The following is a 17,003-nucleotide window of genomic DNA, read 5'->3' on the forward strand; positions in this document are numbered from 1 at the left end:
CATTAATTTCCACCCTATGCAGCTGAATAATGCCATTGACAGATGCTAATTTTCTTAAATTGTAGGCAGCAAATGATGCATGAATACGACAGCAACACACTCTTTAGAGGCTTTTGATAGTCATCAAAAAGTGAATTTATATAGAGTTCGATGTAATCGCTATCAACTGTGGTATCATGTTAGTGCCTTCTAATGATTGTCTTAAATCCATCTGTTGTCCTCTTTTCTCTATTAACACTAATGGGAGTCTAGGCAGGAATAAAATATCCCATGTGTTGTACTAACAGACCCTCAAATTTATAACATTCATATGATTCCTCAGGACAAGACCTATGCAAATCACGACATCTAAAATCTAACCCATCATTGCATTATAGGCATTTCATTGTATATGTATATAAGTGCTTCCTAATTTTTTCCAGTGGTTTAACAAAATTTTATTTCTGCTCACTTTATAATTTAATGTGTGTTGGATAGCTCTTGGTGTTTCTTATTTTTTAAGCTTATATTTATTGAGTGTTCATTCTATATTTTCTATTTTTAGATTTTACAACAGCCCTACAAGTTTGGCCCTGTTCTACTCAGGAACTTGAGGTTTGGAGAAGTTCATGTTATAAGTGATGGAATCAGTTTGGGAATTTAGAATAGGAACTCAGCAGTCTGACATTAAAGTCAGCCACGACTAGAGCAATTAATTTTTAAGATTACTGGCAAGGATCTTTCTATCCTCTTGGGCTTGAAGAAGGTGTTATATAAGAATATGGGCTAAGGACAGATCAGTTACTGGATGTCAAAGTCTTGTCTTTCAGGTAAGGCTGTTGAGGTAACAAAGGAATTGAAGGCACACCTTTGGTCTTGTTACCAAGATTGGACTTTCACGAGATAGCCACAAAAAAAATGTACATAATAATGTTAAATTGAGTTATTTCAGAGAAGGACGAGATGGCATGCATGCTTGTTCTCAGTGGTCTCTGCTTGCTTTACAATATCCTGTGAGACGTAAGAAAACTGCAGTATTGAAAGTGTGGCTCAGAATGTGGGGAGAGAAAGGGCATGGCTCAGGTGTTCGTTTCTTTGTGTTCCCCAGCACTGGGTGCTGGTTCTGGATTCTGTTCAGAGTCCAACTTCTCATTGAACCATGCTTGGTCTCATTGAGTCAGGGTCCTAGCCTATGAATTTCCTGTACTGAGGCCTTACCTGGGAGTTATGCCTGTGTTTGTTCTGCCCTCCACTGGCAGAGAGAGAGCCTTTCCCAATCCCTGTTGCTTTGACTTTGATGTTGAGATTCCTCATGGTACCTCTTTGCTCCCATTCCCCATCAAATCTCTCCCCTGGCTCCTTGCTTTTCGACTTAGGACGTAGGAGTCCTCCACAATCACCCAGACCTCTGGGGTCCCTGACCTGGGCCATAGGAACTACCATCTTGAGGAGTCGAGGGAATGTGCTCCTGGCCAGTTTGCCATGCAAGAATACAAAACACATTTTTTGCTAGGAATTATTAAAAGTAATATTATAAAATATGTACAGAAATTAATAGAGAATAATTCTATACAACCCCATATACCTGTCAGCCAGCTTTATCAAAGCTTAATATTTGCTACATTCTCCAGATACATTAAAAAATTTCATATTAAATTTATTAAAGCCACAAGTCAAAAACTTAATTCTTCATTTACACTTCTTTTTTTTTTTTTAATTATACTTTAGGTTTTAGGGTACATGTGCACAATTCGCAGGTTTGTTACATATGTATCCATGTGCCGTGTTGGTTTGCTGCACCCATTAACTTGTCATTTAGCATTAGGTATATCTCCTAATGCTGTCCCTCCCCCCTCCCCCCAACCCACAACAGTCCCCGGAGTGTGATGTTCCCCTTCCTGTGTCCATGAGTTCTCATTGTTCAGTTCCCACCTATGAGTGAGAACATGCGGTGTTTGGTTTTTTGTCCTTGCGATAGTTTACTGAGAATGATGTTTTCCAGTTTCATCCATGTCCCTACAAAGGACATGAACTCATCCTTTTTTATGACTGCATAGTATTCCATGGTGTATATGTGCCACATTTTCTTAATCCATTCTATCGTTGTTGGACATTTGGGTTGGTTCCAAGTCTTTGCTATTGTGAATAGTGCCACAACAAACATACGTGTGCATGTGTCTTTATAGCAGCATGATTTATAGTCCTTTGGGTATATACCCAGTAAGGGGATGGCTGGGTCAAGTGGTATTTCTAGTTCTAGATCCCTGAGGAATCGCCACACTGACTTCCACAATGGTTGAACTAGTTTACAGTCCCACCAACAGTGTAAAAGTGTTCCTATTTCTCCACATCCTCTCCAGCACCTGTTGTTTCCTGACTTTTTAATGATGGCCATTCTAACTGGTGTGAGATGGTATCTCATTGTGGTTTTGATTTGCATTTCTCTGATGGCCAGTGATGATGAGCATTTTTTCATGTGTTTTTTGCCTGCATAAATGTCTTCATTTACACTTCTAAGTTGAAGTAGCAAACCCTATTATTCCCTGCTGGTAATTTTTTAAATAATAAAATATTACAGATCTAGCATACTCCTCCCTGCACCCACCCCTCATTTTCTCTGCCAGAGATGACTACAATTCTGAATTTGCTGTTTATCACTTACAAGAAGAAATGTTATTTGTTTCAATATCTTTCAATATTATTCTTTTTTGTGTGTGTGACCTGGCCTAAGAACCCAGTTACCGTGTTTTATTCTGTTGCTATGGTGGTGGTGGATGATGCAGGTCTTACGATAATATGAAGTGTGACAGTACATTGACTGCTTTTCCATGTCCTAGGTGGAGTGACTAAGTTTATTGTCTCCTTTAATCTTATCTGCCACTTTGTAAGGTATTATCCCCCTTTTAGAGATGGGAATATTGGGGGCTTGGAACTAAATAAGTTGCTCAACTGCGTGTGATTGTAAAAACTGGGTTGCAGATTGAGCATGGCGGCTCATGCCTGTAATCCCAACACTTTGGGAGGCTTAGGTGGGTGGATCACTTGAGGCCAGGAGGCGGAGGTTGCAGTGAGCCAAGATTGCGCCATTTTACAACATGGTAAAACCCTGTGTCTACTAAAAACAAAAGTTAGCTGGGCATGGTGGTGCGTGCCTGTAATCCCAGCTACTTGGGAGGCTGAGGCAGGAGAATCGCCTCAACCCGGGAGGCGGAGGTTGCAGTGAGCTGAGATTGCGCCATTGTACTCCAGCCTGAGTGACAGAGTGAGACCCTGTCTCAAAAAACAAAACAAAACACGCTAGGTTGCAGACCCATTTGTGCCTGATTCCAAGCCTGTGGTTTGAATCACTCTGCTCCCATCTTTCCAGGTGCTTTTCTCTTTATAAATAATATATGTTATTTTTGTATAAATATAGAATCATTCTGTCTTAATTTATAACTTGTTCTTCACCTAAACATATGTGATGAATATTTTCCTGGGGTAGATGGGGCTTTCGAGTCAGAATCCTGATTTTTGCCCATTTGTGTAGCTGTGTCCTCTTGCCTAGTTAGGTACCTCTCTGGGTTTAAACTGGAGATAGTAATACCTATCCCATATGATTGTTAGGATGTTTCAGTGCCTGGTATATAATAAGGCCTCAATGTATTTTAGCTATTACTTTATACTTATAAAGGAAGTTTAAGAAAATTATCTGTTCAGTGGTTTTCTTCCTGTTGAGACTTGATCAAGTATTGTTCTAATAGTATGGTTTCCCTGCATTTCAGTCAACAAACATTTATTGAGCATTTACTAGGTGCCAGGTCCTATAATAGGTACTGGAGATACAGAAAAGAATAAACTTATTTCCTCACGTCAGGAGAATTATACAGAGACAGTCTAATAATTACTTTGTTTTGTATTATTATTATTGTTTTATTTGTTGAGATAGGGTCTCACTCTGTCACCCAAGCTGGAGTGCATTGGTGCAATCTTGGCTCACTGCAACCTCCGCCTCCTAGGCTCAAGAGGTCCTCCCTTCTCAGCCTCCTGAGTAGCTGGGACCACAGATGTGTGCCACCACGCCTGGCTAACTTTTAAATTTTTTGTAGAGACAGGGCCTCACTATGTTGCCCAGGCTGGTCTTGAACCCTTAGGCTCGAGGGATCCGCTCACCTTGGCCTCCCAAAGTGTTGGTATTACAGGCGTGAGCCACTGCACCTAGCCTAACAATTATTTTCTACTAAAGGAAAAAAAGATTTTTCGAATTCTTCACTGAGTAAAAATACTTTGCCTTTAATTTTTTCTATTGTACATTAAATTCTCCCAAGTTTTTTTTTTTTAATCTACCTTCAGTTTTCTTTAAAATGAAGCATATGGAGGCAGAACAACAGTGAGGCTGTAGTGGGTTCTCTCCGTCATATAAACTGTGGCATCATGTAGCTTCTGTACCTCTTATGATGCCCTTTTCCAAAACATAAAGAAAATGCAAATAAAATACAAATAAATAAATACAAATAAAATATAGAAAATGACATAGGGAGAAAAAAATGGATTCAGATTATTAGAGATTTTTATATTTTTAACAAGTGAGTCCTTCAAATACTGAGCGATTTCTGTATTAAGGAAACCATTTATTCCTGTAATATTAATGCAGCATTCCTAAATGCAGTCTATCGTTTTCCTGCTCTTCCTCATTAATTACCTGCCTTTGGGCCTACAGGGGACCAATTTCTCAAAGCTGTTCTTAGTTCAGCTTTTAGTGTACATTTCAAAATAAGGAAAGGAAAAAATTAAAATTCTAGACTTCAAATGCAACATCCCTTGCCCAAAAATATGTCTGAATGTTTTGGAGATGGTGATGAGAACTACAGAAGTTCACTGTCATTGAATTTTCAATGATAGTGTTTAAATTAATTGACATTTGCTACATTTATTTGCTTGGAAAAAGTCAATCAATTATGTAGGATTGGTAGGAAGCAGGTGACAAAAATCAGTATCACATTTTTCTGCAAGAAAATATAGGTTGTAGAAAGTAAGTCTAGAGGAAAATCACTAAGGGTGTTGATCGTGGTTTTCTCTGGTGTGATGATAGGTAATTTTTGTTTCTTTGTATATATTTGCATTTTCTTCTCGTGAATGAAAAGCCCATCCCAAATAAAGAAGATGCTTTTCATTTTTACTACTGTTATGGCTAAGTAGTTAACAGTTACTGAGTACTTACAAAATTCTCTGATCCCCTCAATAACTTTACATAGTCAAGTCTATCACCCCCATTTTAGAGATGGAAAAATCAAGTCCAGGAGAGATTGACTAACTTTCCCAGTGTCATTCAGCTACAGAGCAGGATTTCAAAAGGAGATCTAATTTTTCTCCAGAGTCTGTGCTTTCACTCTATAATGAAAGAGTGAAAAAGCAATTTTGGCAAAAGAAGCCATTTTTTCCTCAGCAACTAAAATACAAATTTTTGAAAGCACTTGACGTAAATAAAGCAATGGACTTCTTCACATGGACAATTGATGGGAGATGCCCCTAGCTCCTGTGCTTTGGCAGTGCTGGTAGTTAGCATGTGCAGTAATGGTAAACTAGTTAATATACTGCAATCGTTATTAACCAGTACAATATGCTTGTGAGATGCATGCCTGAGGGAAAAATGAGGAACAGATGTTACCTGTGCTGCAGGACCACCAGCTACGCATGCTGCAATCCCTCATGATTCTGGATGGGAATGAGGCTGGGGTCCCCAACACATGGCCCTAAGATGAGATTCTTTGTGTGGTCTGCCATCTTTTCATTGTCTGTTTTTTTGGAAGGAAATGTCTACATGTTCTTTCATCATTTAGTAAATATTTATTGAGCAGCTATTATGGCCAGTAATTCTGCTAATATTGGGGCAAAGCAGATGAAAATTGAACACAGTCTCTACTTTTACTGACCTTTATTGCTATGTGAATATTCATGTCCATCCTAACTTTCCTGAAGTCAAAAACTATCCTTTCTTGTGTGTTAATATTAGTCAAGGCCGTGTACCAAGGAAGTAACGTGGTGTGAATTGGTTCAGCTGTTTGACTTAAAAACATATGTGTATATATTAGAGTTCAAGGTTGATGGAAATTACTCAGTGAACCTAGACTGACATTGATGTCCTGATTTATGCAAATGGATATGATTATGTATCCCACAGACACAGTTGGATGGCCACCTGCACTTCAGAGAAAAAAGGAGCTGGGGGGAGAGGCACCAGTCCCATTTCATCTTGAAATAATTCTGTTTCCTTTTGTTGGTCATGATCTCCACTTTGTAGATTATTTTATAATTGAGTCCTAGATCACTTTCCATATTAGATTTTTTCAAAGAACACTTAAAATTCATGCACTTCTGGATGCTGAGAATGCTTTGTGTACTTACATATATTCTCAACGCATTCCCTTGGTATAGGCAGATGGGAAAAAAACACCTCATCCTACCTTGATGAGGCTACACTCATGCAGGAGATGATGTTGGAGGTCAGGGCCAGACTCTGCCACTGGATCTCCTGACTTAATTGGAACAAGTTTTCCCAGGTTGCTATTAATGTTATTACTGGGTATGGCAGAAGTAATACAGAACAAGGTTGGCCAGGAAGAGACACCCCACCCCCACCCCCATTGCAATAAGACTACTACCGTCTGCCTGTCACTTACATTTTCTTCTCTTTAACTCCAACAGGGAGGTACCTCCTTCCAAACCCGGTGGCGGGACAGGCCTGGCCGGCCTCTGCAGAGACGTCCAACCTCGTGCGCATGCGCAGCCAGGCCCTGGGCCAGTCGGCGCCCTCGCTCACCGCCAGCCTGGTGAGTGTCCGCGGGCGCCAGTGGAGGCTGCTCCAGCTCACCACCTCCCTAGGGACAATTTAAGTTAATTGAGTTTAACTATATTTAAACTTACCCACATGTGACGTTAAGCACATATTTGGCAATGTGAAATTCCTTGCTTTCAATGTGCTAATTTCTGCACCTGTACCCAGTTTGGAGGATTTCTCTCAATTTTGGCCTCATCTCTACCCTTCTCCCAAAAGAAATGAAAGTATTTCTAGGCCTTTTTGTAGCTTTTTATTTGGAAATAATATAAAACTCATGGAAAAGTTGCAAGAATAAGAAAAATTCTTAGAATACCAGTTTATCCTTTATCTAGATCTGACTAATTAACACCTTGCCCATGTAGCTTCATAATTTCCTTTCTCTTTGTGTATATGTGTATGTATATGCGTATGTGTACATACACACATGATTTTTTGAGGTATTTGAGAGTGCATCATTTATATATCGTAGACCTTTGTTATCACAGTTATCAACTGGAGTAAATTTATGACTGATACAGTCCAGTTATCTACTCTGCCATCTGTATTTCAGTTTTATCAATTGGCTTATTAATGTCTTTTATAGCATTTTCCCTCTTTCAGTGGAGGATCCAGTCTAGGGTCATGTGTTGCATTAAGTTGTCCCTCTCTTTAGTCCCTTTTAATCTGGGATGTTTCCACAGTCTTTGTCTTTTATGACATTTGACATTTTTGAAGAATTTTTTAATGGCTTATTTTTAAAGGAATATTTCTCATATTTGTTTGCTCTCTCCTCATGGTGAGATTCAGGTTTTTGCATTCCAGGCAAGAATACGACACTGGTGATGTCATGTCCTCTTAAGGAATGAGGTCTGGAGGCCCATCACATCCATCTGCCCGTCTCTGTGATGTTAATTATGATCATCCAGTCAAAGTGTTGCCTCATTTCTCCACGATAGTTACCACTTTCTCTCCCGCAGTCTATGGGCAACCTGGGAGGTACTTTTAAGCAATGCAAATACGCTTTTCATCAAAATTTTCCCCAAGCATCCATTGGTGATTCTTGCCTGGATCACTCTTTTCTGTGTTTGAAAATGGTGATTTTTCCAACTTCAGCAGTCTCCATAAATATGTGTGTATTTGTTAACAGCATGGATTTGCACATTTCTGTTTTTTCCCCAGTGTAGACCTTTATATTTAACATGCTTATTAGAATTTTTTTTTTTTGCTGGTGGGCCCTTCTTTGTTTTGGCCTTTCGCTCAGCTTAGAAGTCCGTACAAGTTACTTTTGTGTGGGTGGTAGGGTTGTATGATATGGAAATAGATTTTAAACACCTTTTATTGATGAAGATGCAAATGATACATAAATCAATGTATTGTGTCTTATAATTTTATGCATTGGTAATAAATTATGTTGGATATTTGGAAATAATGCAGTAATGGATGCAGATTTTGTTCAGGTCTAGCCTCTAGTCCTGCTTTTGCCATTAGATAGCTGTGTAAACTTGGACAAGTCTGTTTCTCAAATTCTCTCACCTCATTTTTACCTTTAAGATGAAAAGAGGCATTAAACAGTCTATAAAGTCCCTTTCTTCTCTGTAATTCCGTGATTCTTCTTTCAGAATAATTTTGAATGTATGAAATAATTATCTTTAAAGAAATTTCTTTCAGGATAGTTTATGATTTCAAGATTGACTATTTAAACCAAAATTCATATTTTTTCTCTCATGAAAATATTGGGACTTTTAATTCATTTTTATTTTCATTTTTAGGGACAAAGTCTTGCTTTTTTGCCCAGGCTGGAATACAGTGGCACCATCATAGCTCACTGCCACCTCAGACTCCTGGGCTCAAGAGATCCTCCTGCCTCAGCCTCTTGAGTAGCTGGGACTACAGGCGTGTGCTACTGTGCCCGGCTAGGGCTTATTTTTAAAAGATACAATTAACCTGATGGTACAGAGCATTTTCCTCCATCCCATCCCCAAGTCCAAAGTGACTTTTTCTCCTTAGGGAATTTTATTAAGAGCTTATTTTACTCTGATTATTTACTTTTTAAGGAAAGAGGAAAATGCTTCACAATTTATGATTTTTTTTTTTTGACAGAAATGCTTTTTTAGCCACGGCAACATTATTCTTTACACCTAAATAGTAATCCTGTATGTTTATTGCCAAGTCAATCATTGTAATTCAAACAACACTGTCACAAAATAATATGTTTTCTTAAGTAATGTATCTTCTTTTTGTTTGTTTTTTGAGATGGAGTTTCGCTCTTGTTGCCCAGGCTGGAGTGCAGTGGCACAGTCTTGGCTCGCTGCAACCTCCGTCTTCCGGGTTCAGGTGATTCTCCTGCCTCAGCCTCCCGAGTAGCTGGGATTACAAGAGTACACCACCACGCCTGACTAATTTTTGCATTTTTAGTAGAGACGGCATTTTGCCACGTTGGCCAGGCTCATCACAGCCTCCTGACCTCAGGTGATATGCCTGCTTCGGCCTCCCAAAGTGCTGAGATTACAAGCATTAGCCACCATGTCCAGCCATTCTTAAGTAATATATCTTCTTACTAATACTAATAGTCACATACCAAGAAACAGAAACTGACTTATTCATTGATGAAATGTATGTCACCTGACCTAAGATATTTGGGAAGAGGATGTAGTAAGAACTATTAATAGAAAACATGAGAAGAGTACCTCCCAAAATCTATCAGATGACATTGTTATCAAGAAATCACTTAAATTATTAGCTTGTTTACCTGCAGGTTTTTATGTTTATAGGGTTTGCTTAATATAACACTGGGGAAAATGCTGAAATACCATGTAGAAAAAACTTATAATAGTACCTGGCATATAACAATCACAAATGTTAGCAATATTATTATTTCTGTTGTTGTTATTATATTGTAGGTAAGCTTGGGCACAGAAGCCAGAATGTGATTAGTCATTTACTACTAGATAGTGAAGGTTTAAAATTTAACCCTTATCTTTCCCTTCAGAGAGTTCATTAGTTCCTAATTATAGTCTACAGAAAACTATTTGCCCCTCACCTTCTGTTGTATTAAGAGCAGCAGCCAGAGGAGAGCTGCCAGACGGACGACCATCTTGATTTCCTTATTAATCTGCTGCCGTGTGCCGAGATTTGGATGCCCTATCACTTATTTTGACATGTCACTCAAGTACATGTTAGTGACCTTTCCTGCTTTTAGTACCGCTTTTCGAACCACACAGCTAAAGGGGCATTAAAGTTGATCTGTTTCGTGTTTCTGCCTCATTTAGATTGGATTATATCAAAATTATCTCTGCCAATTACAACTAATAGATCTGAGAGAGAATTGTGCTGAGGAGGTGGGAATGTACACCTTGTAGAATTTTTTCTTTTTCCTTCTTCTCTTTGGCTTTCTCTTTTCCTTGTCTTCCAAACAAATTGACATTTGCGGAGGTGCGTTGTGCAGTAGAACATTCCTCATGCTGATGATCCTTTCCTCCTGGCCTCTCTGTCTACCCCTTGCGCCTGTCGTAGAGCTGTAAGCCATCCTTCCCCCGACTCCGCCTGACATGTATCATGGCACATCTTCGTTTCTGTTCTTTGTGTTTATGCCGAATACCTCCCTGCTAGACTGCAAGCCCCTTGAGGGCAGAATTCTTGTCTGATTTTTACTTTCTACTTTTCACTGCTCTCAGGACAATGCCTTGCACATAGAAGGCATTCAATAAATAATGTTGAAGGAACAAATAATTATTTATGGAAAAGTGACTTTTTTTTTAGTTGCAAGGTGAGCACGATGGTGTGCTTCTTCATGCTGTAATGGGTGACCTAATAAGACCATCCATCTAAAATCTCTACGGCTTTGCTGTTCAGTGTGCATCTTACAGTTGTGATTGGCCTTAAAGTCCATGTTACAGGTTAAATCCTATTTAGTTTCATATCAGCCACTCAAAAAATATGGTGACAAAATTTGTGAAGAGGAGATTATTAGTGTCTACATTCAAGGAAATTTCATTAGTCTGCTTTTAAGCAATCATGTAGTCACATTTGTTTATATATTTTGATTCATTGACTAAGTTGAAGTGATGTGTGTGTTCAAGTATGGGGGGGATTGGAAAAACAAGGAACCAAATTGGTTTATGTCCAGATGATAGCATTACACTCGATATAACAGTTCCGTGACCAATTGCAACAAAATACATTTCAGAAAAGTATAGGCCCTCAACGTGAGAGGTATTAATATGTTAGTAAGATATAAATGAAGGCCCTGAGGTTTGGTAGGTATGAATTTTAGTAAATGCATGACCTTTAGTGATTTAAATGCCATAGGCAAGCTTGAAGGTATTGCTAACTACCTTCTCAAGGAGGAGATTAATTCCTAGCCTGAAGTATCTAGTTTTCCTTGGCAATGCTAAATGTAGTTGTGTTCCCTTTCCCAGACACACTGGGCATTTCAGATAAATGGCATGTTGCCAATTCATCCTAAGTAGCCTGGTAGCTGACAGAATACATGCTCAGCCAGTGTCCGCCTGCTGGGACACCAGTTGGGAGTGCTGATGAAGTGTCAGATGTATACTGCATATACATTAATCTGAAGAGGGGAAAACTCGTTTTCCCATTTGCTTCTTCCATCTTTCTGTCCCTCCTCACACACATGGGTAGTTTATCACCGAAGTCATAGTCGTCAAAAGCCGGGGGATTTATACAGATGCTGCCTTCTGGCAAGAAAGATGGAAATTTCAGGAGGCAAAAGCAGGACCAGTGGCAACTTATTTCTTTGTAGGAAAATAAGGGTGTAAGCCTTGATGATGGAAGTTTAAAATGGCTATGTGGCCATCATCAGAAATATTCACTCCATTTGTACTTGGGAGTAATAGATAGATGACAGAAGCACCATGAACATTAGTTTCTGGTATTTTTCTCCAATTTTCTGGTTGGTTGGAATCCTGTGCCTCATCTTTTTTGTGTGAAGGTTTCATTCACATTCTTCCCACTGAGGTCTTCGTTGACCATCCTGTTTCAAACTGTTCCCTATATTGCTTGCCACATATTTCGTTTCCTTCATTCATTTTTCACCATAGCTTATCACTGTCCAGTATACCATATCGTTTGCTTATTTTATTATATATCTCTTACTACTCTAATGTAAATTTCATGAAGGCAGAGATAATTCTGTTTTCCAAGCTGTCTCCTCAGTGCCTAGAATAGTGCCTGGCACACAGTAGGGTGCTCAGTGAACTCGTTGAATGCATAAACATATGTCTCCTTTCTGTACATTTTCAGTGCTCTAGAACAGACTCTTGTATATTTATGGTTTTGTTTTTAATCTGTGACAAATTTTTTGGTTACATTATATAGCCTTACCAAGAAGCTATTCTTCAAGCCAGAGAGAAATTAATTATGGAAACCTTATTCAGGAATTAAGCTGTAATCATTCAGTTAGAAAATGAGAATGAAAGGGAAAAGCAGAGTGGTTGAGAGCATGGGCTACCTGAGCTCAACTCCAGCTTCTGCCATTTGTTAGTCTCAGTTAGGGCTGACTGTGTGGCCTTCAGCTTCTTCCTTTGTGAAATGGGGCTAATGGTTGTAATAACCTCAAAAGGTTATTGTGAGGATTAAATGAATGAACTCTAGTGCAGTACTTTGCATAGTGCCTGTCACTCAAGAAATGCTGTCATCAATGTTCTTGGGGTTGGTAGAAAAAGTGTTTCTTGGAGACTGTGAGGTAGCTTTAGGTGGGATGGTATTATCCAGAATGGAAGAAAACAAGCACTTTTCCCTTAGATCATTTGAATTGAGGTAGGAATTTAACCTTTTTGTCCTTACTTGCATGATGTGGGAGTAGCTTCTTTCTTTCTTATCTTTACTCAAAATGTGCCAACTGAACTGAAAAACATCTTTCTAGAATTCGTAACTTTTTTGAAAGGACAAGGTGCTTTCAAAAGCTATATTTTAACTTTTAAATATTAGGTTAAGTGGCATAATTTTATGTTTCTTTAGCGGCTGTCTTTTGACATCATATACGTTTCTTTTAATGGAGAAATTATATTTCATGATGTTCTATAAATATTAAAACCAAACTATTTAAACTGTAATATATTCAAAGAGCCTTGATGAATATTCATCTTTTTCATTTGCAAAAAAGAAATGCATTATAAGAAGTCAGGGAAAATTTACTAAATGTATGCAAAAGTGTATTTTTCCTTTTTAATTCATTCAGAATGTAGAGACATAATGTCAGCATTTATTTAGGGTACAGACTTTATTTGCAGTCATTTAATATTATATCAATACTTCATTAGCCTTATAGCTCAAAACCAAAAACCTGATCCGAAGTCCAATTAGTTAACTCTGAGAGAGTATCTGTTAAATATTGATGTCGGAACAATTTGAATGCCCTTGAATAAATTGCTTAACCAAAGTTGTAGAATTCATCTATGATTAACATTTCTCTATTGCCATTATGGCTCAATTTAAAGGCTGCATAATATTCCAGTATGTGGATTTATCATAATTTACTAAACTGTTCCCTTTAGGTTATTTCCAAGTTTTTCCTACTGCAAATAATGGTGATGAGTAGATTTTAAATAAGTCCTCATTCACCTCTAATGATTTCTTCAGGTAGATTCTTGGAGTGGGATTATTGGGGCAAAGAATATAAGCATTGTTGACATTCTCCATAGCTCTTGCTAAGCTGTTTCTAGTAATACCATACAAATTTATACTTTTAGATTGGTAAAGTGCATCTCACTATACCCTGGTCAGCAGTCAATACTGTTATCTTTAAAACTTTGTTGGTTTGGTTATAAAATTATTATTTTAAATGTATGCTTTAGTGAAATCAATATGGTTATTGGACCTGTTGAACTCTTATGATAACGTCAGTAGATAAAGCGAATGTGAAATTAGGGTTATCTGTGCTGCCTCCTATAACATCTTTCCTTTATTCCCTAAATCAGCTTACCAAACCAACTGTTGGTACCCTGTATTGCTCTTGGGATACAGGAACTGCTGAGTGTGATTACAGTGTGTGTAGCTGAAGGCATTATTCCAGAGCTCAGAATTTTTTTCATCTGGAAAGTAGTAATCTCAATTGTGAAATAGTGCCTTCAGCTGTGGACATTATAATCAGAGTCTCTGGAGTGCTTGTATTTGAGGAGTAATACATCTCATAGTTATTACCCTCTGAGCTAGGTTCTGTTTATAGTGAAGGGATGAATTTTCATAACTCAGTGCTGAAATAGCAGTAGGGAGCCCTGAGCAGATTATTATAGGTCAGGCCTAATCCATGAAGATAAATCTCATTATAGGCTCACCTGAGCCAAACCACAGAGTAGCTGGTTTAACGTGAGTCTGTAAATCAAAGATCAGCTTAAAATGAAGTCTAAAATCCTCTCTGTAATCCAACTACTGTCTCTGTGAAAAGATACTCTAAATGTGTATTCTTATTGTAAACACGGCTGGGTGCCCAATGGGTAATTAGCAGGCATGTGAAGGGCATTGCGATTCAGTCTAAGAACGAGTGAAGAACTACATATTTGGGGGAGAAGTTTATTTTTCCTAAAATGAAATTCCACTCAGAGCAGTCACTTAAAATGTCCCCGTGTCTTAGTTTTTTTTCTTCTTTTCATTTTGCAGAGGTTGAAAAATGTTCATTACCTTCTTTAGGTGTTGTCCTTCCTGGAAAGGATTGGGCACCAGCTGGAGTGTTTCCTTCCTGGAAAGGATTGGCACCCTCTCTGCATGGGTCTCTGCATGGGTCTCTGCATGGGTGTGCCTGGACAGACCAGTCAAGTGTGACTTCTTGTTATCAAAGGCCCATTTGGCAGTGAGGCACATATGCACTATGTGAGAATTAAAGAATAGAAACACATGCTCTCTTTTAATTGTTTACCATCACAGAGTGGAGCAAAACAAATGGAACAGCAATACTACACATATATGTACATAGATCTCTGCATGGTAGAGCTTATTTATTACCTGTTTACCCAGCTGGTGTGCCCATTTAGGAGGTGGACAGCTTGTCCACCAAGTATGAAGAGATGATCCATAGGGTGGTAAATGCCTGCACCTAGCTGTACTATTCCTTACTGTATCTGTAGCACCAAGGACAGTGCCTGGTCTGTAGTTAGTACTTAGAAAATAGTTGTTTATGAAAGGAACACTGAGGAGATCTTAATTCTGTTTCTGTCATTTTCAGAGGCTCCTGGTGCCCAGACTAGCTAAATGGTTAGGCTGTTCAGGATTTTACTGGTTTCCATGTCTGAGGAAATGATTAAAATAATGTGGCAAAGTAGTGACAGCCGCTGTTAATGGAAATGCCCACTGGTGTGGACAGGTTCCCCTCTGGTGGACTGCTGGGGTGGCACAGCTTGTCCTTCTGGCATCCTATTTCCTCCCATGTTAAAATACCAGCATTGACCTGTTGCTATCTTATTCTCAAAAGAAACCCATAATAATTAGACAGCGGTTTGTTGGGGGAAAGATACTGGGATGTAGCATTTCCTGTCTTGGGAAAAATGAAAAATTATCCTTTTACTTCAGAGACTTCTTAGGAAATCCCTGGTTATTGTGGCTCTGGGAAAACATGCCTCAATATGTTTCCTACCTTGCTTTTTCTAGATGTAGTTTTATGGTTAGTATAATGAGTAGTAGCGGTAATTATACTTATTCCGGGTTCATTGGCACCTGAAGCTTCAGTCTACTCTGGGATTCTGAATCAGTGTATTCCCCAGGATGCTTATTGATCAATTAATCGGCTATTAATGGATTCCCTCTTGTATGACTAGTATGAAAAGCTGTACGAAACGTGGTCTTGCTTTTAAGGAGCCTATAAACTAGTTGGAAGAAGACTTTTGGGAAATCCAAGATCAAGGTAGAAGATAACAACATGCTGGAGAGTTTGCAGCCATGAGAATTCATAGAAGCCGAAGAATGACTTGACCTGCAGGTGTCTGGGAAAACTTTGCAACTTGAACTGAATGTTAAATGTTGAGTAGGTTTTGGTTAGGCAAGCTTCAAGGCAAAGTGGAAACCATACAGTGTGATGGGGTGGGGAGTGGTAGATAAAGGTGGGCAGTGCAGTGGACAATAATGTTTCCTCTTAATGTGATATTTCTAGGATAGTTGAGAAGGCAGAGGAACCACCTGAAAACTCAGAGGCTCATGGATATCAGTGATGAAATGAGTTCTGACTTAATCTGCATCCTAGAATACCACCACCACCACTCATGGCGATGCCATATAAGGTGGATGGTGAGCCTTCACGTCATTTTCCTAAGTTAAGCTAGCCTTTCTAATTTAGGAAATCTCCAAGGTGGAAAGCATGGTATTTTCTGGTACTTTAGCCAAAAGGAAGTAAGTCTGTGCATTTGTTAGATTCGGTGGCTACATATTCATCATGGCCTACTGGACTGTGAGATCTTTGTGATCTGACACTGGTAATTTGTTTTTAAGTGAAATGTGGAGCAGTGTGGTAACGTCCAATTTAGCTACTTGGGATCTACTAAATCTTTTATTGTTCAGGGTACCTCGGCTTCCATTAAAAAAAGTCCTTCAACAGTGAGTGCTAAGTAGTGGCAGGCATTTTTACAAATAATACGTAGAGGCATAAAGCCCTTGCTCAAGTTTTGATAATTCTGAACCCATACTAGGACTGGGGTTGTCATTCCAAGCCCTAGTGCTTCTTCAGGTTTGTTTCCTCAGATCCCAGACTTCTGTTCCTCCTGTCTGTCATTTACTTATTTGTCTCTGTAACTTTCTTTCCAAGATGATTCACCAACAAAACTTGAATTCTTCTCTGGATAGTGTATGTTCTAGACAGTCTAAGAATTGAAGGTACATTACTGTTTTCACAGTAGAATTCTGTATTTAATGAGTAATAATTGGGTTCTAGTACGTCATGGATGAATCTGTAACCCCAAGAAAACAGGGGTATACATTTATCATTCTTTTCACAAGAATTAATGCCTTAAGTATGAAATATCTCTTCATTGCCTGTAACCAACTTGTTTTCCTTTGATTAGAGTTGCCTTCTGCCTTGTTTCTATGGGTGCTTAGTTAGGTTTGTACGGGGATTTCCTTCCTTGTTTGTGTATGTGTAAGTCAGCATTTTCCCCCCTTTGGTTCCTAAATAAAGTGATGAAGTTTAGCTTTATAAATAATGTTGAACAAGTGATACTTTGTACCCCCTTTTTATAAAGCTCTGATTTTAAAGTCATCAGTTAAACTTTAAAAAACCTCCGAGTTT

At 38.7% G+C, this 17,003-nt stretch overlaps 1 protein-coding gene across 1 annotated transcript in view; it reads left to right on the plus strand.

Moving 5' to 3' along the window:
• MAST4 (microtubule associated serine/threonine kinase family member 4) overlaps positions 1-17,003 on the plus strand; it is a 577,822-nt gene that overhangs the window by 183,267 nt on the left and 377,552 nt on the right. The window contains exon 3 of the mRNA XM_030799245.1: positions 6,664-6,788. Coding sequence (XP_030655105.1) covers positions 6,664-6,788 — 125 coding nt within the window. The remainder of the gene's footprint in view (positions 1-6,663; positions 6,789-17,003) is intronic.

This window comes from Nomascus leucogenys, chromosome 18, assembly GCF_006542625.1.
Source record: "Nomascus leucogenys isolate Asia chromosome 18, Asia_NLE_v1, whole genome shotgun sequence".
In the NCBI taxonomy this organism is placed as follows: Eukaryota; Metazoa; Chordata; class Mammalia; order Primates; family Hylobatidae; genus Nomascus; species Nomascus leucogenys.